Source organism: Varroa jacobsoni, unplaced genomic scaffold (genome assembly GCF_002532875.2).
Source record: "Varroa jacobsoni isolate VJ856 unplaced genomic scaffold, vjacob_1.0 scaffold_1447, whole genome shotgun sequence".
NCBI lineage: Eukaryota > Metazoa > Arthropoda > Arachnida > Mesostigmata > Varroidae > Varroa > Varroa jacobsoni.
In genome coordinates, this window is record NW_019214349.1 from 28,353 (window position 1) to 51,963 (window position 23,611).

Genomic DNA, 23,611 nt, shown 5'->3' on the forward strand with positions numbered 1-23,611 from the left:
ATATATATATATACATCCATGCTAAATACTGTGATAACGAGATTACAATGTTGTTCCCGAAAGCGGTTTTGAGTAATTCCTGCGGGAATTCCACCAACTGACCCATCTGAAGAGTTTTAGTTGTAATCACCTCTAGCCTAGTGGTTCGTAAGTCGCATGACAATACAGCATCTGTACATCTGTCCAGCAATATCGAGTTCAAGGGAAGTATACCATATTATCTTCGCTCAATCAATATGGAGATTTCAATGAAAAGCCCTGACAAAGCTCACGAAATACGGATGAAGCGTGTAGCTGACGGAAGAAGTTGTAAACAAAACTGGTACAAGAACTAGTAGGAAAGAGGTACGGGAGTCACAGCTTTGTTGATATCCGGGGTATTAGTCAGGCAGACAGAGTTGTAAAGGAGAGCTTATGATGATAACAGCATACGAAAATTAGGTGTTACAGCCGGTAGCAGCAGTACTCTGACGAGTGCTTGGCTGAGCTAGTACACGAAAATACTAACTGTGGGCAATATTTTTGTTCGTTGAACAGGTATATTTCCTTATTATAAGGAGTTGGTCGATAAAACTGTGTGTTGTCTACGAGACCAGACCGAGCTGGGCTATTAGATCTGCAACAACAGTTGCTTTGCTTGATTTCGGCAAAAGCATATAACAGTTTCTTTGGTACAAGTGAGCTAATCTGAATTTCAACTAACAAAACATGCATACATATCTCAATGTAAGAACTCAACATTGTTTCGTGTTTGTGTTGGGCTAAAAACTGAATATCGGTGCTGGAAAACGAAAGCATTCATAGTAATAGTGCTTACGAGCATTTGACCGATATATATAACTGGATATTTAACAACTGATTATAAAAAGTACGTGATCACGTATAGCAAACTTTTAATGCAATTTAGGTTAGTAACTCGATGCATTGTGTTTGCGACTTTGAGCCCTCCGAATTTTAGAGCGCTTTTAAAGAATCTTTACAGGAAAATCGAAAGCTTCCCCCAAAAAGCGTCGCTGGAAATTTCTGCGTCAGTGCATAAAAGGGTATACTTGAAGCCAATCGATGATATTTGAAACTAGCGCTTCCTATTCGCATGCATCCACTGATAAGGCCTAGTGCTTCGCTAAATGCTGGCCGTGCTCTAAAATTGTTCGTCCTTATTCTATGAGGACGGAAAATTATTACAAAGTTATTCTATAACTTTGTAAAGTAAACAAACATAAGGTCGTCGTGCAATGTACCCGTTTGCAACGGAAAAATTGTCAGGTCTAGCTGGATATGAATGAGTATTTTATCAACGTCAGCCTTATAAAACCAATAAGTTGTTCAGTTGGTTTATGTAGTCAGTCATAAGTAAGTGCACGACAGTTCGATATATGCGTATGAGCTAGCATGTATTTGAGCTGCATAATATACTAATTTCGAATTTTGAACAAACCTAGCTACACAAAAAGTGTATGTACCAGCGACTGTGGCTGTTGTAAATAACAGATACAAACAAAATTGGATTAGCAGTTTAAAAGACTCTATTTGCAGGAGTAACCTGTTAATACGTGGATCGTGCAATCTTTGCCTTTCAGAGCTATTGGCATTCGGAAAAACAACACACATTTTCGGACGAATCGGTTTTGAGTAACATACCGTTACTACATACAGCTTTGCTTGTTTACCTTTATTTGTCTGTGTCTGAAAAAAGGAAAGAAGACTCCGTACCCTGTGTGTTCTGTCAACAAAGATTGAAACCTAGTTATACTGTAAGAATTTCGCGAACAGTTAGGTTATAGCCCTGCCAGCACTGGCCAAAGGTATAAGGAAAGCCTTTAATTCAATGTAATGATCGTTATAATCAATATAAGTCAGGCTGAACGTGGTTCCGCATATGATGACGCTGACTGTGGTGCATTATGCTTGTCCCTTGTGCTTCACCTTTTTTCTCAGTTAAAATCCGCTCGCTTGACCCCATCCACCATTCCATTCCGTTTCACAAAGCTGAGCATTAGCTCCTTCTACTAACAATGATTCTTTTTAGTTGACATTCGCAAGAAATATATACATGTAATCTCATTTTTATGGATCATAATTTTACCATGATACTGCTGCAGCGCCGTGATGTCATACTAGCTATAGTCGTTTTATATTGTCAGCCTTATTGGCCTTGTTCACGAGATTGCTAGATTTGACTTCTTCAGATCCACTTTGCTATGAAATTTTGTTGTCAGTTGCGTTTCTTGTACGGACTTGCAGGGAGCGCGTGCGATTGCATATCTCGGATTGTGAAAATATAACATTTGAGCCTGGACCTTTTCCGAAAAGTGTTTTGGAACATTCTCTCTAAGCTGAGAAAAATTCATTCAATTTCTTTCTTTTTACTAAATACTAAAAAATTGAGCTGATAAAACTACACATAGTAGTAGCAGTTCGAAGTCTAAATATTATTATCGTGTTGGAATTGTTAGTTCAATGCACCCTCGCTGGTGGAAATTAAGGCGCAAAAAAAGGACGTTACATTATTGCATTCGCTAATCTGGCGTATCTTTACTGTAAACCAGTGTGAGATGGAATGCTAGACGCAATTGTAATTATATGCGTCTAGAGTGGAGGCATTGGTCATCTGATTCGTTAATTCAGACGAATAGACAGTACAGAATTGATTTCAGCAGATCGATAAAGGATCGTCATTATAGATACACGAGATAGCGTCATTGCGGTAGTTGTGTAATGTTCGGATTTGAGTATGACCGAACACCCTCGACGAACCCCACCAACGAAGCTATTTTTATGGTCTACCTTTTTATCACGGCCAGGCCTGCAGGTGCCTATATAAGGTTAATTTTTGTTCTCCGTTTGTTTGGCGTCATTTAAGCTATATAATACATATGGAACTGATGCGAGCGCGACATTTTCTTTTCTGTTCATTCGGTTTCTAATAGGTACTTCACTGCATTTTCAGCTATAGCCATTTAGGCTGGTTTCACCTGTTGCTTGGCCAGTTTACGTGTCTTTTTTTTTGTGACAATATTTGATCTACAAACAAAGCTACGACGCTTCCTCGCTGATTTACGATGAGCAGGTGACCGTAATAGTCGGGCCCTATCGAACAGGCCTAAACTGTGTTCAACTTAAAGCCTCATTTTTTCTCCTTCTACGCCTCGCTGGCACATATTCCAGCTTATCGGTTCAGTCTTGACTGCAACAAAGGCCTGACGCACAGTATTGGCCTCCGTTCCAGCTAGCGCTTTTCCTCGTCATTGTTGATCGGTTTAATTCTCAACTCGTAGTAGTTAACCCGGCGGCAAAGGAACATCGCTTCTGCTGACTCTGCCGCAGGCCTTACTGCTGCTATTCGTGCGCACATTCACGTCGTGTTTCCCTTATTCAATTACCGACGGATGCCGCTGCTGGTCCTGTTGTTGGGCTTCGTTCTATTTATTTTGTCCAGGATGTCTGGCCTGACAGTCTTTTACGCCCTTTCCCATATCTCCCCATGGTCAGTTTTATCAGCAGCGCGCACAAGTGAACTGGCAGCGGCATAGGAATAGCTATAACGGTAGCCAAAGTTGACGCCGCCATTACGGGCCTCATCCCCAGTGATGCTCTCGATAATTAGTTGGATTCTTGTTGTGATGGTTGATCCCTACAGGCGATCGAGTACATATTCATTTAATGCCTGTAGTAGGGTTATTCGAGCCTGAGAGGGAATATGACGCGGTCGGAGATTATTTACTCTTGTTCTTATTGCCTCCCAGGTTAGTACTACTGATTTTATCATTTTTTTCGACGCCTACCATCATATTAATGCGACCTGCTCTGGGTTCGTATCGCTAGCTTTTTGGGCAGTTGTCAACGCGCCCCGACCAGTATATGTGGGTGAAAAGGCACAACAAAGGAAGGTAGGTAGATTCATGATATTGATAAATGCTGAGTATCGTGACTAATATGACGACGATTAGTGCGATGAAAAAACGGGGAGGCACAAAAATAGGGTATCAAAGGGCGTACACGTAAGACAACTAAAACTATAGAGGCCGAGCTGCGAGGCGCAGTACGCCACAGGCCACGATGCCCGTTCGCGCTAGAACACGAGTAGATTATATATTGACATTGCTTCGGAATTTACATGAGGAAGTGAAGAAAGTCAAATCATGATAGACTGTAAGGCATTTTTTGTGAATGAAAGGAGTTTTTACTGCTGTCGTAGATTACTTGAGAAAAAAAACTATCATAGTATTACAGTGGTATTTGCTCTTCGATATTCTTTTGAAATCGTATGTGAACCTATTTAGCGAAACAATAATAAGGAATCGCTATGAAGCTTGTAGTTGACAAGCGTCTGAAAATTCAGAGAACTGTTCTAAAAGCAACTAACAAGAAATTTGGACATTGCCCGTCCGAAACAAATGCGTCACATCGTTAGCACAGACTCTCAAAGTACATTCAAGGGTGCCTAAAAAATGCTGCTATAACGGAAACGCTACAATTGGAAATAATCTTAGTATAATAAGAATCTTGATACTGCTTTGGCCCGCCCACGCTCAAGGGCTATATATATATATATATATATATAGCGAGGGTAAGAAGATCAATCCAACGTCTAATAAGGACGGGTGACATATTCTACTATGCACTTACATAGGGGCACGTTCGTCTGAAGAACGACCCTTATTGTTTACTCAAGCTAGCTCGCGTAATCTTCTAGCTAAAGCGGCTATTTGCGTTGGCTTCATTGCAAAATCGAACTCATCCTTACGTTTTTCTATGCTTTTTGACTGAATCGTGTTACTACGCTGACGTTTGCGTCGTTATTGAATTCACATTAGAAATAGAAAACGGTCAAATAACGGACTGCTGAAGCATTTTTCCTCAGCAACAAAATATTTACAATATATATATATATATATAAATAATTACGATGACGAGCTTATAGTGAGAATGCTTTTAGGTGGTACTCAGAGGGATTACAATGGAGTACAAATGTTTATATTCAAGCAAACCAATAAACGGGTGCATATGTGTACCTTTAAGTAGAATACCATGTTTTCTCGTTTTATGTCTTCTATTTTCACCATGTGGAAAGAACCATCGGCGGTCATATCCTGCGTGTTGCTTTATCATGTTTTGGATGGATGCGCATATGCGTGTTCGCTATGACGAATCTGTGCATATCACTAAGCTTGTTATATTATAGCCCATGCCAAAGCAATAGCATCGTAGGGCAATCACTCGCTTTAAATGATGTTAAACAGTAGAACTTAGCAAACAAGTGTTGTCGATGACAAGGAAGGGCCCAGTTAGGAGAAATACTTTTATATTTAACCTAGGTTTTAAGACTAACGCATGTATGACCATATTATAAGAATTGCCGTATTCTCTTATTGTTTAGGATTGGGGAAGCGACAAGTATAGGGTCCAGGAAATGTCGGATGATCGTGCGCGAATGTTGCATGTTCTCGAAGAATCTGCCGTGCTCGACGTTTCTGGAGAGTTCAGTCTTGTGTCGAATTTTCAGCCAGCTTCTCCCCCGTTGCGGGGAACGATGTCGGCACAGGGCGGATCCGCTTCACCTAAACAGCAGCAGCAACAACAACAACAGCCTCAGTTAACAACACAAGGAGCTACCCAGGGCATGTTGCCGTCAACGTCAAATGAACATACTAGAGGTTAGTATAAAACAACGAAATACCGCTTTCTACACATAGTTCACAATGATAGTCAATGAAATCGTCCAACTCAAATGTGAACTTTAGTTTCGTAGTTATCTAAACAGTTTTCTAATGAATGATGATCGTCTGACCAATTGGATTAAGTGAATAGGATAAGAGCACTGTGTGTTAAAAAACAGTGCAGGTTGTTGATCAGTAGAAAGATAAATAACATATTTTGGTGTTTGTTGTTGGTTTTGTGACAAAATCTTACTTCTAACAAAACTTCGTTTCTTGATACCTAACAGGTACATACGTTATTTTTGAGGCAACTATTAATCTTGCCTCTGGCTGAATGTTATTTCTTAATTAACCAAAGGATTATTCAGCTATAAATCATGATACGCTTGCCAACAGATACATGCCACTATACGGTGTCCTTGATTTTGCTCAGGGCATTGTATCGCGGTAAAATACCAAACAGCATGTTGACAGGCACACGTCCAAAACAGCTATAGGCTTGGCACGCACGCAGTACGAAGCGCTTAGCTAGTTTCTTACCATTCGCGCCCTTTTTTGAAAATTACTTGGTACAATATCGATTGTCAGAAGACCATTATACGAACATTCTTTTCCTTAGCGCCAAACTATAACTCAAACGTATTCGATGAATTTGCGTGCTGGTAGCTTATCACGACTATGCGCTAAGGCAGCAAATGTCCACTTTTTTTAATTTCCACTATGGCGCAGAGTAGTTCGCATAGCAAACTAAATAATATTTCCACTAGTTGGTTTATGGATAGTGATGGAAATAGAAAATAAAAGATTGGAGTTAGTAGTCACGAGAAAAGTTCGCAGTCTGCATCTGATATTCTTGGTAATTGGCAACTATGGCGTATACTTGCAGTTATAACGGTGCTAGCTCAACGCGTTAGCTGCTTTCCTCTCTTGCAGAAACTCTGATTGGCATGAAACCCTTGAGAGAGGGCATAGACTGAATTGACCAGTGTACAATACAACGGTACCCTTGGTATGGAAAGAAGTGTTTGCCCTATACTATATGCCAATTTAGTGATCTCCAGGGCTGCCGCCAATGGCCTACCTTTGCTGTAGACAATTATTGAGGAATGCGGATGCCATTCGGTTGGCCGCTTTCGTATAGGCTGTATGGTCTCGTACCCGTATTGGCCACGATGATAATTTCATTAAGAACGGGGCAGTTCTCTCGCTTATAGACTGAACGGTCTAGCATATAGTCATAGGCACCAATCCATCAGACCTGAATGAATCTTGGAACATTGCTCGTATAACAAGGACTCTACTTGCTACACATAGAGAGTTGGAATGTATACACGTGAGCTCATCAAGGCAAACAAGTATCCAGAAGGAAATGCTAGGTACTAGCCATTCCTCGAATTCTGGGTTCGAACTGGGTTTATCTATACAGAAAAGAAAAAACAACTGTAAGTTTACGGTTTGCAATTGTAAACAATGGGTTCATACTGAAAAAGCGGATAAGAAACAGTTTATGGAGTACTTGATTTACAATAAGTCGAAGTTTTCATACTTAAAAGCCTAGTTTCTTTTTTAAATTCTATAGAGCTAAATATTACCTGACGGTAGCCCTACTATTTCGCCAGATCAACCTTTAGCTTCAGACTTTAGCTTCGCTAATGTATTACAGCGACCATGACCAGCGGAGGATCGCATGCGCGATGTGAATACCAGAATTGTTATGAGGCAGTGCCAGATTTGTCATTTAAGGTTGTGCTTTTGCGGTTGCTGTCATCGACGCAACGTACGCGATAGATCGAAAAAGCATAGACTACATCGAATCAGTATAGATAGATACTGATTCATTTTTATAGGGACCGATTAGAAAACAACTCAGTAGAGCTTCATTTACTAGCTTACATATACTTCGTACGACATTGTTGCTTAACAATAGATATTTTAGAAGTAGCTGTCATTCTACCTTTAGGTTGATTTTCCTTAGTTTATCGCTAATGTAAACGCTGGACATACATATTGCATGAGTTCCACTCTTACATTCTTTGCTTCACTAAAAGCACACCGTGTTTCTCTACTTGACCTTGCTCAGACGAGTTACAACTTCGACTTTCGTTTCGGACCCCAAAACGGCGTGTATGCCCTAGTGTGTACAGAATAGCCGACCAAGTTTGAAATTTAGGCCGGGCCTAAATACGTAATTGTACCCGTACGTTGTCGGTCAAATACTGTCAACTGCGATTCACCTCGAGTAAACTGAAGTCGCGAAAAATAAATTCCACGAACGTGTAGCTACTGCTCTTACTGATTGAAGAATAGGTGGCAGACAATCATGAAGCCAATGGTAAAAACGAATGCTCGAAACCTGTTTCACTTTATTTCCGACCTTGGTCGCAGTGGAGTAAACTCAAGTGTTGATTCCTTACTCTCCGAGTGCGCACGAGTTGAAACAAGCAACGTACATATCAGTGCCTATATAAATGGTTTGAGCTATTAGAGTTTTTCGTTCCTATGTCAAAAATGCTGTTGAACTGTGTTACAATTGTCTTCAGAAGCTGTAAGCCAGAAGCTACAGTTCAGTAGTATACGAGGCTGTTTCCCGATGTGCGCGTGTTCAGTGGTGACATTCGTGTGCGTTCGCAGTTGCTCTGCTTGCCGAAGCCCCAATAGTGATAATAAACGCATGATTGAAAGATAAACTTGCTATTTGGCTAACTGAGCGAGCAACCTGAATGGATAGCTAAAGTATTGTCCCGCCTAAGCCCATGATTCCCTTAGCCACTCGACACCCCCGGAACAACCCTCGAACGAGCACATTGTTGTGCATCTAGCCAACGAAGCTAATGCATGCGAAGGGGCGAGTGGGGGTCTGCTGTGGGCCAGGGCTAATTTGGTCTCAAATGTTCGATATGTCGGCGTGACTACAAAGGTGAGACTGTTTACGCACACGGAAAAGTTAACATATTACTTGACAACATTATACAACAATTATTAGTTAACGTAGCTCATCAGTAAAGGCTTAGTTTATACTCTAATGTGTCGCAAGTTAGTGGAAGCTAAGGCAGGTTATTGGAAATCATAGCGCCCCCGGACAGACTCTTGCAGACTACAGGTAATTGTTGTATACTAGTGCTGAAGCATTTCATCCTAAACTAAAATTTGCGAAAAAATTACTGTGATTCGTCTAACCGTTGCTTAGTAAGTTATCTAAAGCTGAACGCATTAGCTAGAGCGTAAAGCTGTTACTGAAGTAAATATATATCGTTTTATGCGACTCAAGTTTGAAATTCATGCCTTGCATTGCCTGGGTTTATCGAAGAGTGGTCGCACTTCACAGCTGTCGAGGTTGTACTACCGTAACTACAAATCCGAGGTCGTCTGTCACGTTTGCCGCCTATTACATTGCATACTGCAAACTGATTTGGTGGAACTAAGCAATTTTTCTGTGGCCACGACCTTATTAGCACGCATATGTTCAGCACAATTTTCACATAGTATCACTGCGGTCGAAATACAATATATCGGCCAAAAGCACTACAAGGATACAGATGGTGACAGCAGAGCAGCCAGTCGATCAATGAGAGACCCTGATAGTACTCGATAAGTGAAGTCATTTTCTTTCGACGCCACGGTACACTGGCCAAGGTACATGGCGCCGTGCAGTATGGCGGCGGCTGTAGTGCTAATGACAAAGAACGTGGCGTATGGAGCGCGTGGAGCTGCATGCAAAAGTATAAAAACGCTAGCAATTTCTTGGTTCCACTCGCCCGAGATATACTCAGTCAATATAGGAGGTTGTACATGTAGACAGTCGCATAATTGTACGCCAATCGGTGGAGGCCGAAGGACGCTGTCTCGATCAATACAATGAAAACTAGGCTTACCCAAGAAAGAGAAATACGCTAACTACGAGCACGTCGGATCATCCGGCGCCAAATGGTGGGATAATGGGTCTATGGACGGAGTTGTATTCAACCCCGACACTAGCGATCAAGCAAGTGCATATCATCGTTGACTACGTTTTATTCAACCTATGTGCACGTATACCTGTGCAGTTTCTATTTACCTTGTTTTTTGGTTTTCAAGAGAACATTGATCAGTCTTTTGTAAACGTGCTAATGGCACATTTGCACCGTGTCACTATCTTATAGATGAAAACCGTGCGATTAAATGAAGAATTTTAGGGAAGTTATTCTAGTCGAATCAAAATCTTTGTTCTCGTATGATTCCATCTAGTCCGATTCAAAACGATACAGAACTCCCCCTACCAGTCGCTTATTGCTTGCTTCGTTATCTGCTGCTGTTCGTTCTTTGTTGTCACTCCTTTTACACCGCTTTTACACCCTACCCGTCTACGCTATCGTGCGCAATACGTCTCGCGTACCGTTCCACGACGGTAGTGCTAATCCATAATGCAACCCTATGTTCTTGTTTTGTAAGGATTTGTTCTTCGGAAGACAGCTGCTATATGGCGAATACACAGAAGATGTACGCTGAGTGTTTGGGTAGCGAAACCGGCTAACGCCGCTTACAGTATTCGTATACACGCGGTTTCCCTTTGGCTCAAACTGTCCTTCCATCTAACGGAATGAGGTCAAGTTAGCAGAACGCTTCATCCCTATATTGGACGTATTCTAATATATCATACATGACTGTGAGTGAGATGGTCATTGCTTAAGGGTCTCGAGAGTCGTGCGGCCATTGCGTTGGGTGCGTCTACTAAAACACGTAGCAATATAGTAGCCGAAGTAGTCGTTGGCGTTGTCTGCCGCCGGCTTTGTGCAATATGTATCGTCTAGCTGAGGCAAATTATGTACCATCACGCTAGTCTTGCAGTAGCATAAGCAGCATTAACTCTAGTTGTCGGACGACCGTCCTGTCGACTAACAACAACGACACCCCAACGACGGCGGACGTCGAAAGTCCTCGAACCTCTCCCCCGCTCTCGTCGGGTCTCTGCTTCTCTGTAGAGAACGGACGCATCATGAGAACATACCTCGTTAAACCTAGAACACGTACATATGTAACCGCTTGTGAATTTAAGATATTACGTGATAAATTTAAACAGGCGCAACTGGATGTATAGCCAGAAGAGACAGAGAAGCAGAATACCTTTTAAAAAAACGAGTACACTTGAACGCTTGGCTTTTTTCTCGTAGTTTTAGTAGGAGGAAAAACACTGCTTGCGATATGTGCAAAAATTAACATCAAACATGTTTGATGATATTTAGTGGGCCTGTATTGTTGGTTTAATCATAACCACATCCGCATTATGGCATATGTTGACAAAACAGAATATATTACGTATTTTGTTTATAGTATGCTGAAGTATTCCGTTATATACCCAATTGGCCTTGTACCAGCATGCTTGATCTCTTTTTCATTTTCTTTAGTGCACCCGAACTGTTCACAAATACCGCTTTGGCACGGCAGACGTAGTGAACGTACGCATTTATTATGAATGAAATATAACTGGTAGAACAAAAACTGGCTAATGTGCTGACTATGGTAATATCGTTAGGGCCCTTTGAATACACCGTACGATTTTCTGCCAGGGGTATCTGCCCAAATTTCGAAGGGCAAGCTGTTAAGATGGAATTGCTTTTCTCGGGAGATGTTAGACCCGACCGTGCCGTTGGAAATATGCACGAGGCAGTTAGAACGATGTCTGTAAGCGGGGTACTAGCAACAAAAGGCTTATGAGAAATGGAGGACAGCTTGAGAAAACTACGCTTGATACCCTCAAATACAGGTCGCACCAAAATATACGCTATGTCAGCGCAAGAGTGTCTTCCTTGCAAATACTTTATATAGTAGGAGACCTACACAGTTAAAATTTGCACATATCTTCTACTATGATACATAGCAAATCGTAAGATAGCAAATGGTAGGCCGTACCAGTGTGAAAACACTATTGTCTCAGTCGATAATTTGGCCTGAATGAAATAGGACCATTGTGTCACGTTCGTCGTACCCTCCCGATCTGGTATCATGTACGGCCAGGTCTATTCGTATTCGCAAAACGCTACACTAGTTATGTGTCGAGATAACAGTAGCGCCAAGTCGTATCGTGTTGTGCGTTGTGGGCCGCCTAAGCTCTCCAATGAAGCGTTCCAATAGAGGACAACGAAGTGTAGTCTTATCCTGTTCGCGAGGTAGCGATGATGATGAGGATGACTTCAATGATTACCGACATTCCTTTTCGAGCAGTTTCCCGTGTGCCGTCATGTGTGAGTAGGCGCCTGCGGAGCCTTGGCAAACAAAAGCTACCTATGCTACCGACTATGAGACCGCGGTATGTTCTTTTTCCCCTCTCCCCATTCTCTCTGTCCGACAGGAACTGCCCGAAGGGAGCCGCCAACCCCCAAGCAGAGATATCCCACTTCCAGGATGAGGAGCGAGAGATACTTGGAGTTGGACACTACAATACACCTATTTGTATAATATTCCTATGTATTTGCTGTGCATGTGGAGTTACCGGGACAATGGCATGGACTGGCAGTGCCGACTGTAGTAGCAGCGCGGCTAACTACGCATAGTTTGCCTTTGTCTGTCTGCGGTGAAGCTGCCAACGTGCGAGGGATCGCCAAACAAGTGAGGTCCCCTCCGTTTGCGCTTTGCGTTAGAAAGCTCTCGTCTGCTTTACGAGTCGTTGCTCTCCGGGCCCCCTATCGCTCGTTTCGGGCTGAAGTAGCCAGTTAAGTCGTGGTAATAGTACGGCGCAATGGCGTTAAACGCAACAGAAGCGATTTGGCGACAGTGGCTGGAGCAGTGACTAGTACGAATCGGGACCCCGCGGCGCCTGAGGCTACATTTTGGCAGTGAGAGCTAACCGTCTGTGGCCCCTCTTTACTTGCTCACACAGTAACGCACGCTCACACAGAGAGAAGAGTCGCACACACTGATGCGCGAACTCTGTTCATGCGGCCGCTGCTGACACTGTGGCTGCTGTTGTCGGTAGCGAAGGTGCTGCTGAGGCACCCACGTATCGCCCACGACCACTCTCATCAACCGGTCGACGGTGGTTATAGAAAGAAGCAGGCCAGGCTTGTGTTGGCCGGGACGAAGGATGCAGTTATTCCACGCCCTGCTGCCACCCGCTAGGAACGGACTAGAGGAACACAAGAGCGCGGCCGGAAATGATTTTGAGCAGTGGTAAAGATTATGGCGTTCGGTTCATTGCGCCTGCTGCAGCCGCTGCTACGGAGAGAAAACAACGGTTTGCCAAGGCTGCTGGAGGGGAGTTCTACGGCAATCTGAGCGAATTCAGGCAGGCTACGGGGAGCTGGATGCTGGCAGCGGGTCGAGATTTGTGGGCGTTGTGCTGAGGAGTGTCTTTGCCGCAGTACGTTTACGCTCCTAGCTACCTAGGTAGGTAGCTACGTAGCGAAGAAGTGCTGGATCCAGTTTAATCGGAGGGAGGAAGGAAAAGATGACTTGTGGAAGCTAAGCAGATAGAGGGTTGCTGTGTATAGAGAGCATAAAAGGGAATGCGGGAGAAAAAGGACAAAGAATAGCTGTTAGTACAAGGGCAAAGTGGCATGACGTAGACACAGTAGAAGAGAGACTCTAGCGACGCTTAATTTGTGACATATTAGTATTAGGGAAAATCAAATTTGTTAGTCAGCTAGGCTTCCGCATTTGCAAAGCATGATGAAATTGTGGCAAGAATAGTCCGATATGCTTCTGTGCAATGAGATAAAGGGGGTAACTAACGACGCCGATATGAGACAATAACAGTGGTCCTTGCTATATTTCATTAATGAGATGCTGGCATTTCGAATCGGCATAGAAAAAAAAGCTAACGTATGCCTGTCTCGTTTAAAGACACACATATGAGTTAAGTCTGCTGACCCCAAAGGACCACTATACCACTTAGAAACAAATTCAATGAAACTTTGTCCTATTGCCAAGCTCCACTGGTGACTTGGCCATAAAGATTAGAACATAAATATGACTCCTATTGGTCGCACACATTTGTTGTAGTTGGTAAAAAGCAGCAAAAAAAAAAAAAAAAGTTGTAGTTGGTTTCCTCGTAATGATCATGTCGTACTTGATTTAAATTAGAGCGCCTTACTGTAGCTGCTGACGTAGATCGAGCTGTAAAAGTGCTTTAGAAATTTTCGTTATAACGGACGTCGTTTTTGTTCCAGGAGGTATTAGCAGTAGTTTGACAAGAGACGTTACGCTTGTGACACAGAGCAGTATTGGGCCTCTATCGTCATTGGACTCGTTGGCATCCCGATGGAAAGGGCCCATATCCGTGGCCCTATTTGCTGCAAAACGACGAGAGTTGCCAGATCTCATAGAAACCATTCTACATCTGCGGGCATGCTACCCAGCAGTCCGGTAAGGCCCTATCGTCATTCATTCAAATATGTAATTTCGTTTTCAAAGCACGCTTGGTTAACGCTTATTTTTTGATTACATGATTGTTATATATATATATCCAACGGGATTGGCATTTCATAAATATATATAATGATTAATATATTTAGCCGCTGCAGTGCCAAAAAGTGGCAATGCAACAGTTATCGCTACGTACCGTACAATGCACATAACGGCTAGTCAAATTAGTAGTTGCTTGTGGGTTGCCATGGCGTTCCTTAGGTCAGTTGAAAAAACTTCAGGTAAGTCTAGTTAGACCCACTCCGATTAAACTTTTGTCGGTGGCAAGTGGCTAAATCCAAAAAGAGATGATTTGGAATAGATTTTTTAATTTTAAAAAAATCCTGACTAGTTTGCAGGGCAAATGGCTTGTATTGTACCTGTCGTTTTGCGCTGTATCAATTAGTATTTATAGTGACCGAAATATCACAGTGCGACAAAGCGTTCTCTGCTAATGCCGATGGAATTCGTTGAATTTATTGCGTGTTTACTCTGCCCTTATTATCACCCCTCTTTCAGCATAACCGAACTTCCAATTCTTCCTCCGTGTTTGAAGTTGCTTGCCATGGCGGAATCTACTATATATTCTACTGAGACACGTTAACTGAGGTCTAATTCCCGTACGTAAAGTTTGACAGAAAAAGCGTAACAGTATTGACAACAAGTAGCAGATCAAATGACTGAGCAATTCTACGGTAATTATAATCATTGAGTAATTATAGTATGTTAAAAGAAGTAACAGCTAAGCTCTGTAACTTCAATCTTTGCAAATGAGCGTTGGCATTTTATGCACTTGATCCTAGGACTCTCGAACTCACCAAATTCAACGTCACAAGTCATGTTTTGTTACTTCTTATATTTAACATGTTATTGAGGATACTTATCCAGTTCTATTAGGATGTGTTCTGCTCACATTTTTTGTTCAAGTTAACTTATTCTTAAGCCAAATCGTTTTAGTCGAAGTGGCACTTTATTATTACGAGAAAATATTTCAAAAAAAACAACAAAAATAATACAAATAAAACAAAATGATTACGTGTCTGACAAGACACGCCTAAAACTAGCGCCGGTGAATCACTACAGAACCTTACATAAAGCTTTTACCAACTTCTCTCCGTAGCGTTAAGCAAATTGTGGATTGCACGCATGAATGATGGTATACGTGGTCAGCTTCACGCAATGCTTATATGACAATTGTCACATGCTTCTGCAGTGTATAGTGCTATTACCTCGAACTAGCTGAAGTATTTCACAATGACGAACGTACAATAGTCATTGTTCGCTATAAGCATATTACTTACATAGAGATAGATTTGATCGTTAAAACAGGCGGGAACTCTATGGGGCGTGCCTCTTTCATGAGGCTAATAAAGATGACTTCAGGGGTGAAGCGACGTCCGAACATACTCTTAGAGTTACCGTGATTTACTCAGCTGACATAGTCGGCAGGCTGTTTGAGAGCGGTTGAAACATGCGTGGAGCAAAAACATTAAGTCGGATGGTGGTCGCTTATATTCAATGAAAGCGAGACTACGTGCTCGTGAGGTCGTTCGTGCAGGCGTGCACGTTTTGAAAAATTAGCTCCTTTTTAGAATACAATAAGTTCGCTTAGTGCTCGTGTAAAAGCCCGGTATTAAGCTTTAAGTGGTTATAATGCAGCTGTCAATGACTGTTACCCAAAAGAAAGTAAGAATATAGCCCTGTAGGCACTTCAGTTTAGCTTCGTCCAGAGTTTCTTTCAGTACAACATCGGTAGCTGTATATTATACATGATGCCCGCAAACATATACGGAGGATGCTTTGTAACGAAAAAAGAAATAGACTTATTACTAGAGTTAGAGATAATGATGCACCGATGTGAGGGCAATATTTCTTCGATGTTGGGCCATTCTGGGTGGTAGTTGTAAGGGTTTACGGCAGAGAGAAGTGACAAGTTCTGAAAAAATTAAGGATTAAATATGATTAGCAGCTAAAATATGTTGGCTACGCCTAGGGCCTGGGATAGCGTCGTTCCGGCGTCAGTGTTTCAATTGTGACCACTAAGATAAACCGTAAACGGTGCGATGGACACGAGCGAGCAGCGATTTGGAATTACCACAGATCCCTCTTGCTGTCCAGTGACCACTGGAGAGATTGATTCATCCGATTAACATTAAGTTACGCTGTAACTATGTATCTATATCATGCACTCGAAAAGTTAGCAACTAATTGCGTTCATCAGAGGAAGAGGATATTGCTACATATCCTCTTCTGCGACGACTGTTTATAGTATGGTTGTCATATAGTAATATAACTCACGTTCAGGCTGCTGCTTTGTCGTGGTCGTTTTTGTTATCATAAAGCAGATGCACATTTACCTGAGAAACTTAAAACTATTTAATTTTGAACTGGTTAAAAGTGCAAAAATGCGTGCGTCAGAGAATCTTAAGTGACGATACGTAAGACTGAGTAAATGACTCTTTTAGTATGTTTCATAATTTGAAACAGAGGCAGCGGCTCGTCGTTAGAATGGGACCCTTTACGAGGTAAGGATTGCACGATGAAAAGTAACTTACCATGTACCTATTGCAGGATAGCTGCTAGTTGATCATGGGTCTTTGGGTACTCGTTACATAGCTTCGCCCCAGTCTCAAAGAAATATCAAACATTATGTTGTGGAGGGCACTACAGCGGTCACTTTTGAATAAAGCGTGTCATTTCGACTCACAGTTTCTAAAGTAATTTTATTTTCCTCCTGGGATATTCAGTGTAATTTCTGCACATTGTGGTACGGTACGCCGTCAGATCGTCGAAGTCCTCAGTAGCTGACAATGGAGTTTTCGAATGAAGGTTATTACTGTTCAAAATTTTTTTTTACGTGAACCTCTGTGTTGACTGGTCCTTATGGGTTTGAGTACTCTGTTCGCCCAAAACGAAATTGCACGTTGATTATGAACACTGTCGCGGAACATGACGAGGAAACCTCCCAAAGAAAAAATCTAATTTAGGCTCTTGGCGAGCTCAGTACAAACCTGATGGCCTTTGACTACAATGGGATTGACGTGGTATTACAAACAAGAGAAGATAGTGTGGCACCTGGAAAAGGTGAGAATCGCTTGTTAATATGTGGCATCGTCTTGCAAGCTTCTAGGATTAAAACATAAGACTTAAGACTTACCGGTCCCGGGGGGACGTAGCAATGTAGACTCATGCATCATTCGTATTCTTTTAACGAGAAAATTAGATATACCAACAGCATTAACCGTACCAGCAGTGCATAGCGGTAATAAATGCGTAAATTAGGTGGCTATTTTTTTGGAGTAGCTTTTTGCCTAGTATGCCGTATATCGTCGCATGCGGTAGTTCGAGACCAGAGACACCTTCATTTTTCGTAGGGTATCAATAGTAATAATTATAATTAAGACTACCATTTGTCGTTGAATTTGGAAACAGAGTATTGGCTGGTTTCAATAGAGCCGGCTCGGCAAAGGGTTGGATGAAACAAACTCATAATTTGTTCTATGAATAAATGTGAAGAGCTGTACAAAGCCAAGCTGGTGTTTGGCAGTAGAAATGGCTATTTTGTCGACTATGACACAGGTATGGCTATATATTGAATATTTAATGAATGGATGTTTTTCTACCCGCTTTGTTTCAGGCATAATGTAACCTTCCATTTGGTTTACCCACTACATTCGAAAGCGACCTCGAGCGGAAATAGTCACCATGGGGCACCAGCGCTTTCGTTAGCTGAGTGCTCGACCCTTCCACGCCGACTGGGAGAACTTCAGCCAAGTATCATCAATTACGGTCATGAAGTTGCCTACCCTGTCAATCTATTGCGGAACGTCGCCCGAAGGAACGCTGCTTCCCAATTTATATTTGTCGTTGACATTGACCTGCAAGTGAGCCAAGGTTCGTAGCTCTAGTTCCGACGATAATATAGTTGACTTCTGATCAGAGCCTGTTCTTTAAGGATCTGTCTGATGTAGAACAAATTGAATAGAGTATACTAACTGATTACTAATTTAAGATTTAAAATGAGATTTAGATTTCCACTACCATAAAAGATAATCATGCCGAACTTTATCATCGCATTTTAAATTATACCGATATATTAGAGAGAGAGACATAAATGCAATAGAATGATATTAACGCATGATATTTCAGTTTAGTAACTGATAGTGGTTGACTATACACTGTTGGCTAGGAAAGTATAGAAAACAGCAGTGGTGCTTTACGTTTCAACCACTAATGACCTTATTGGATTCTTATTTTAAATAGGGAGAATGTTTCTCGATCTTATTCAAAGCAAGAGTATAAACAGTTTATGTTGTTTATTTCTAGAAGTTAAGATAAGTCTAATTTGTAGTTGCCCATTACGTGCGCGTAAAAATAATCACGCAGTAAGTGGGGCTAAACAAAGCATGTCACATCGTAGTTACTTTAATCATAAAACATAATTGTAATAATAAAAAATTACATACAGGCTATTTTGCAAAGTAACTGTTTTTTTTTTGGTATCCAGCGACCTGCTCATGCTGGTAATAATCTTCAAAGATCTAAGACAATGCTCCATCGAGCGATCCAATCAGGAGCTAACAGGTACGGCATGCAAAGTACTCAGGAAGCTATACACTCCATATCAGCTAAAGCAGATCACTACATACAGGATGGGTCATACAGTATACGGTTTTAATGCGAGACTAGTGTTTATTTGGCTACTCTGCTTTTTTTGGCATTGTAAAGTGTGTGGGTCTGAGACGAACGGGGGGCTTCCACATGCTGCATGGCCTTTGAATGTGTCCTTGATTAGGACGGCCCCACGACTGGTCGTCAAGGGACATAATCAACAGAGAGTCAGGATCTTTTCATTGAGAACGAACACGAACACAAAAATCTAAATCACGCAAGCTGTTGTCAAATACGATGGCGGCATGGTAACGAGAGGCCCGGATCCGACCACCTATTGATAAATAAATTTACGTGGCGGGTATTGCATAATGACAAGAAGGAAGAAGTGTCTGTTTAAAATTCAACAGAGTCTCAACCAATAGGCGGCTTTCAAAGGACATTTCCTTCAACTCAATGAAATTACAACGTTAGAATACTATCGTAGTAATAGTCGTCAAGTTTACTCGGGCCCAAGAGGGGCGAGGAAGCCACTATGAAAACAGGAAGTGAAAAAACACTCATACTCGAAAAAAAGATTGCTTGGCCCTTTAAAAGGTTATGCCTTCAGAGCAAATCTGGATGTGTAATTCGGTAAAAGCTGCGAATCTAACTGAATAGGATCACCATGTTCTTGCAGGCCTTCATGATTCGTTTCTAACATACGCAAAGGAGAATTCCTTATTCTCGCGGGCCGATCATCAGGAAGCCTTCGTAGTGCCAGCATTTGAGACAGTCGAAGATATTGTACTGCCACGTAATAAAGCGGAACTATTGGGGCTGCTTGAACGTGGAGTTGCGCGACCATTTTATGCCGAACTGTGCCATAAATGCCATAAGCATACCGACTATGAAGCGTGGACAAAAGCCCCACTTACTCCTGATAATAAACTTGAGGTTTTGTATCAGGTAAGCCGCATAATAAAATGGACAAACGATACAACAGCATATTGAGAGTATCAAACATTAACATGCAATGTTGGGAAATGAGTTGATTTTAAGAACACTAGCCTGGCGACCTTACGATGCGAAAGGTACACACTATATATAGCGTGCCTGCTACTACAAAGATAAGAGCTTTTGAGAAATGAATAAGGAAAAGGTAGACAAATGAGAATCGGAAATTTAACTAACTGCACATTTCAGTTTATGCAGATAAGTTTATTGATGTGCTATGTGCATTTGGTGTTGCATACTTGTACATTTGCAATGTCTGTGTCAATACTAGCTTTATTGCAAATCGATTACGTACGTTCTACTGCTGTAGACAGGGAACATAGCTATGACACTAGGAAGGTTAAGGTTCAATAAATACTTTTTTCAATTTTCCAACCTCAGGTAAGCTGGAAGGATCCCTGGGAGCCATTCTACATAGCGCACAATTCTGTCCCACTCTACGATGAGCGTTTTCGACAGTATGGTTTCAATCGGATCAGCCAGGCGTGCGAAATGCATGTAGCAGGTTATTCGTTTGCCGTGCTTAATAACGCATTCGTCATTCATCGAGGACTCAAGCGGTCTGGCGACTTCCATAAGGAGAAAGATAAGGACCTCGACAGGAATAGGCTCAATTTCAGACAATTTAAGACCGAGCTCAAGGAGAAATACAAGCAGTCGCCAAGAAGATGCTATTGAATTTAAATAATCGGAAGGAAAACTTTAGGTGTTATTATGTAACGTTTAACTGTCTCCATTAATGTCGTTGCCTAAGAGCATGATGCCTGCAACCTATGGACGTGAATGATGCAATAACAGGACGGCGAATCGACCTATCTCTCACAAGTTGCCAGAGTCCATTCCTCAAAGCGTATGCTCAATCATTTCTTTAAATTTCTTAAACTTTTCGTACCAGACCAAAATTCTAGATAAATTACTGTATTTACATATGATATGTGACTAACATGGGTACTATTACGCTCATTGTTCATACAACATAAACTTAAGTATATCGATTTCTCCGTGCGACAAATTTATAAGCCTATTCCAGGAATATCTTCACTGGAAGGTTTCAACCCGGAAAAAACAATTAAAAATTGGTGAGGTTTACATGACTTTGAAATAGCAGTGCTTCATGAGTATGATAGCTCTGCGCAGAGGAAACCGGAATGATACCGATTAGCCGGCTGGCAGAGACAGGAGCAAGAACCCTCTATAGATATCAAACACGGGTGCCATACATGTGCTCTTCTTTTGAGGTTCGAATACCAACTGACGATGTACATATGTAAGATAGATACTATTGTAACCTGATCTTATCCTTGGTAAGTTAGCTAGTTTCAGTTATATATATATATATAGTAGATGATCATAAAGTTAGGGGTAACTGGGAAATGGAACAGTTAAGGAAATCATAGTCATTTGTGAGGAACTACAATAGAAAGTCCAGAGGAGTGCACTTCTTCCTGCCAAGGATGGGGATAATAAGAAACGGCCTGCAGACAGAATTGTGGCCAGCGTTCTCCTTCCTGAGCACCATGTTGGCATGTACTAGTTAGAATAAAAGAAAAAAAAATAGGAAAAAGAAGAAGGACAATTTATGTGCGCTAATTTTTCGCGGTATATGGAACACTATTTATCGTAGTGTAACGCACTTTACGATGTCCCGCTGAGTCACTTGTGCTGATGGCAGATCGTCAGCATTTATTATTATAAATACTGTCTCTAGTGCAGCCTGGTATATTAAGTATGTCGGCATGGTGGTCAGAAAAGTGATAATAAAGGGGCGACAGTGGGAGTTGTTGTCGTCGTCGTCGTCGCTGTGAAGTCAATGGTACCAAAACGGATATAGTAGATGCGTTGCATTGTATCAAAGAATTGTAAGATTTTTTTTATGTAAATGGTTCGTTATAGGTAGTTTGAGAGGAAAACAAGACATGGTAATAGAAAGAACGATTAAATAGAAGTAGATCTAATTAACAACAACCATAAGAGTTGTCACAGCTGTCGTTCGAAGCATTTGAAGCATATCTGGGAAAACTTGGGGAAACGCTTGGACTAAGGACACGTGACGCATGAGCCGAGAAGACACGGTCTGTTGTAATGAACTAGATCACAACTCCGTGATCTGTGATGAAATCAAGAAATAGAAATAAAGAAGACGTGAACGACTGGGCATTTGTGTAAAATATCCGCTGTGTGCATGTGTGCGAGGGGCAGACAGAGCATTACGTGTCGCATCTTGTATGCGATTACGTTGTTGTAGAATAAACAGGGAGCGCTTGAATGAGTGAGACAATCGGTCAAAGCAGAACTCTATCTAAACATTTGAAGACCACTGCAGCACATGCGACCGCGTCCTTGTTGGTGCCTGATAGGATGGAACAGGATAACTTCGCCACTAAGGATTATCAGCCTGAATAGAAGTTTAATGTATGTATCAACGCAGTGCCATGATATCAAGATCTCGACTAAATTATAAGGATGACTAGAAAAGAAAAGGGTACCGTCAAACACTTCCCATCGATTGTAATAAGCATAATAAAAAGACTAATATTGAAAGAGAGAGGCATGTATTAATGATAAAAGTAAATGCATCATAATGATTATACTATATATCATATCACTCCCCCATGTTCCAACTTCTATTTATTAAAAAAAAAACTGAATACAGATCGCATGGCAATATGGCTTGACGCAGTCTAGGTATAGATATTAAAATTTATTCTGGCAAGTAAATAAAATGAGGCTAATGCAAACAATGGCTCCTAGCAGAGTCTCCGGATCGACCTATCGATTTATTTACACCTTTGTCAGGTGTATATTTAACATGAATGTATTGATTAATACGCAATTTCAGTATAGGTATATGGACTGCAGGGTAAAGGTTTCGCCTTTGAAAATCGCAGAAGAACCGTGACCACCGTGGCACCTAGCGCCAAGCTCGTTGAGGCAAGTGCGTTAGCAGCCGTATCCTCGTCCATTCGAACCTACTGTCGCGCCTAAACAGCCATTACACCAGCATGTCCTACTTAGTTTCTTCTAGGTACCATTCATCGTTGCACCAATTACAAAGAAAGATTCGCGCAACAAAGATGAATTGTTTATAGCGCGCGGTTTCCAATGAAGTTCAATGGAATTGAGAAGCTAAACTAGATAACTGTAGATGATCATGATGATGGTGATGACTGTTAGGTGGTTTTATAGCATAGCGTATTGCCCCGCACTTGCGCCCGGACAGCGTCTAAAGAGGGTCTAGGCTTTTTAAATTTATTCCTTCTGTTTACAATTCTTCTTTGTATCGCTTTCGCTCCTTATAATTCCTTCATCATATAATGCTAGGCAAACGCAGAAGACTGAAGTGTATGTTATAAGCGTGTACAGGAAATAAGGAAATGAAGCAGGAAGATCGTGCCCTTTCCTCGAAGTCACCGACTTGAGTGAGACCTCCTTGATTGCTGCTGTTGCTATTGCTGTAGACCAGCGGCCTATACTCTATGGCGACAAAGTAGCATGGCCACTGCCCCTTGCTTTTCGTATCCACTCCTCTGTCGGTCTCTTCGTCGTCACTGGATCCTATCGTGCAGATCGACCGATATTATTGGACAACAGTAGCAGTACAGGCGGATGAAACAGCAGGGGGCAAAGTGAATAGGCGTAGCTACTACACTACAACAAAGGCAGGCCCAGAGTTCCGTCCGGTGCCAATAACAGCCGATATAACGCGACTAGTAAGAAAAAAGGAAGAAGGAAGAAAAAAAGGGGCAGGGGCGGGGCAAATTGCAAGACTTGGCCTCAAAAGGGCACTGCGAAGAAAAGCCGGACAGAAGGAGAATGCAGAAGACGAGTACACGATAACAGAAGGCTGCACGCAGCACGACTTGTATGCAAATAGATGATGGTGCTAGTAGATGCTGCTAGAGCGATTGACGAGACGAATAGGGATGACAGGATAGGGACGAATTTAAGGATGGCGTAGTCGTCGGTGG

General features: G+C 41.8%; 1 protein-coding gene across 1 annotated transcript in view; it reads left to right on the top strand.

Moving 5' to 3' along the window:
• The window catches only part of LOC111270129 (beta-1,4-glucuronyltransferase 1), a 28,354-nt gene extending 6,166 nt beyond the window's left edge, over positions 1-22,188 (top strand). The window contains exons 2-6 of the mRNA XM_022850178.2: positions 5,381-5,657; positions 13,802-13,997; positions 17,674-17,930; positions 19,327-19,595; positions 20,025-22,188. Coding sequence (XP_022705913.1) covers positions 5,381-5,657; positions 13,802-13,997; positions 17,674-17,930; positions 19,327-19,595; positions 20,025-20,321 — 1,296 coding nt within the window. The 3' untranslated portion in view covers positions 20,322-22,188. The remainder of the gene's footprint in view (positions 1-5,380; positions 5,658-13,801; positions 13,998-17,673; positions 17,931-19,326; positions 19,596-20,024) is intronic.
• Positions 22,189-23,611: the final 1,423 nt, after the last annotated feature.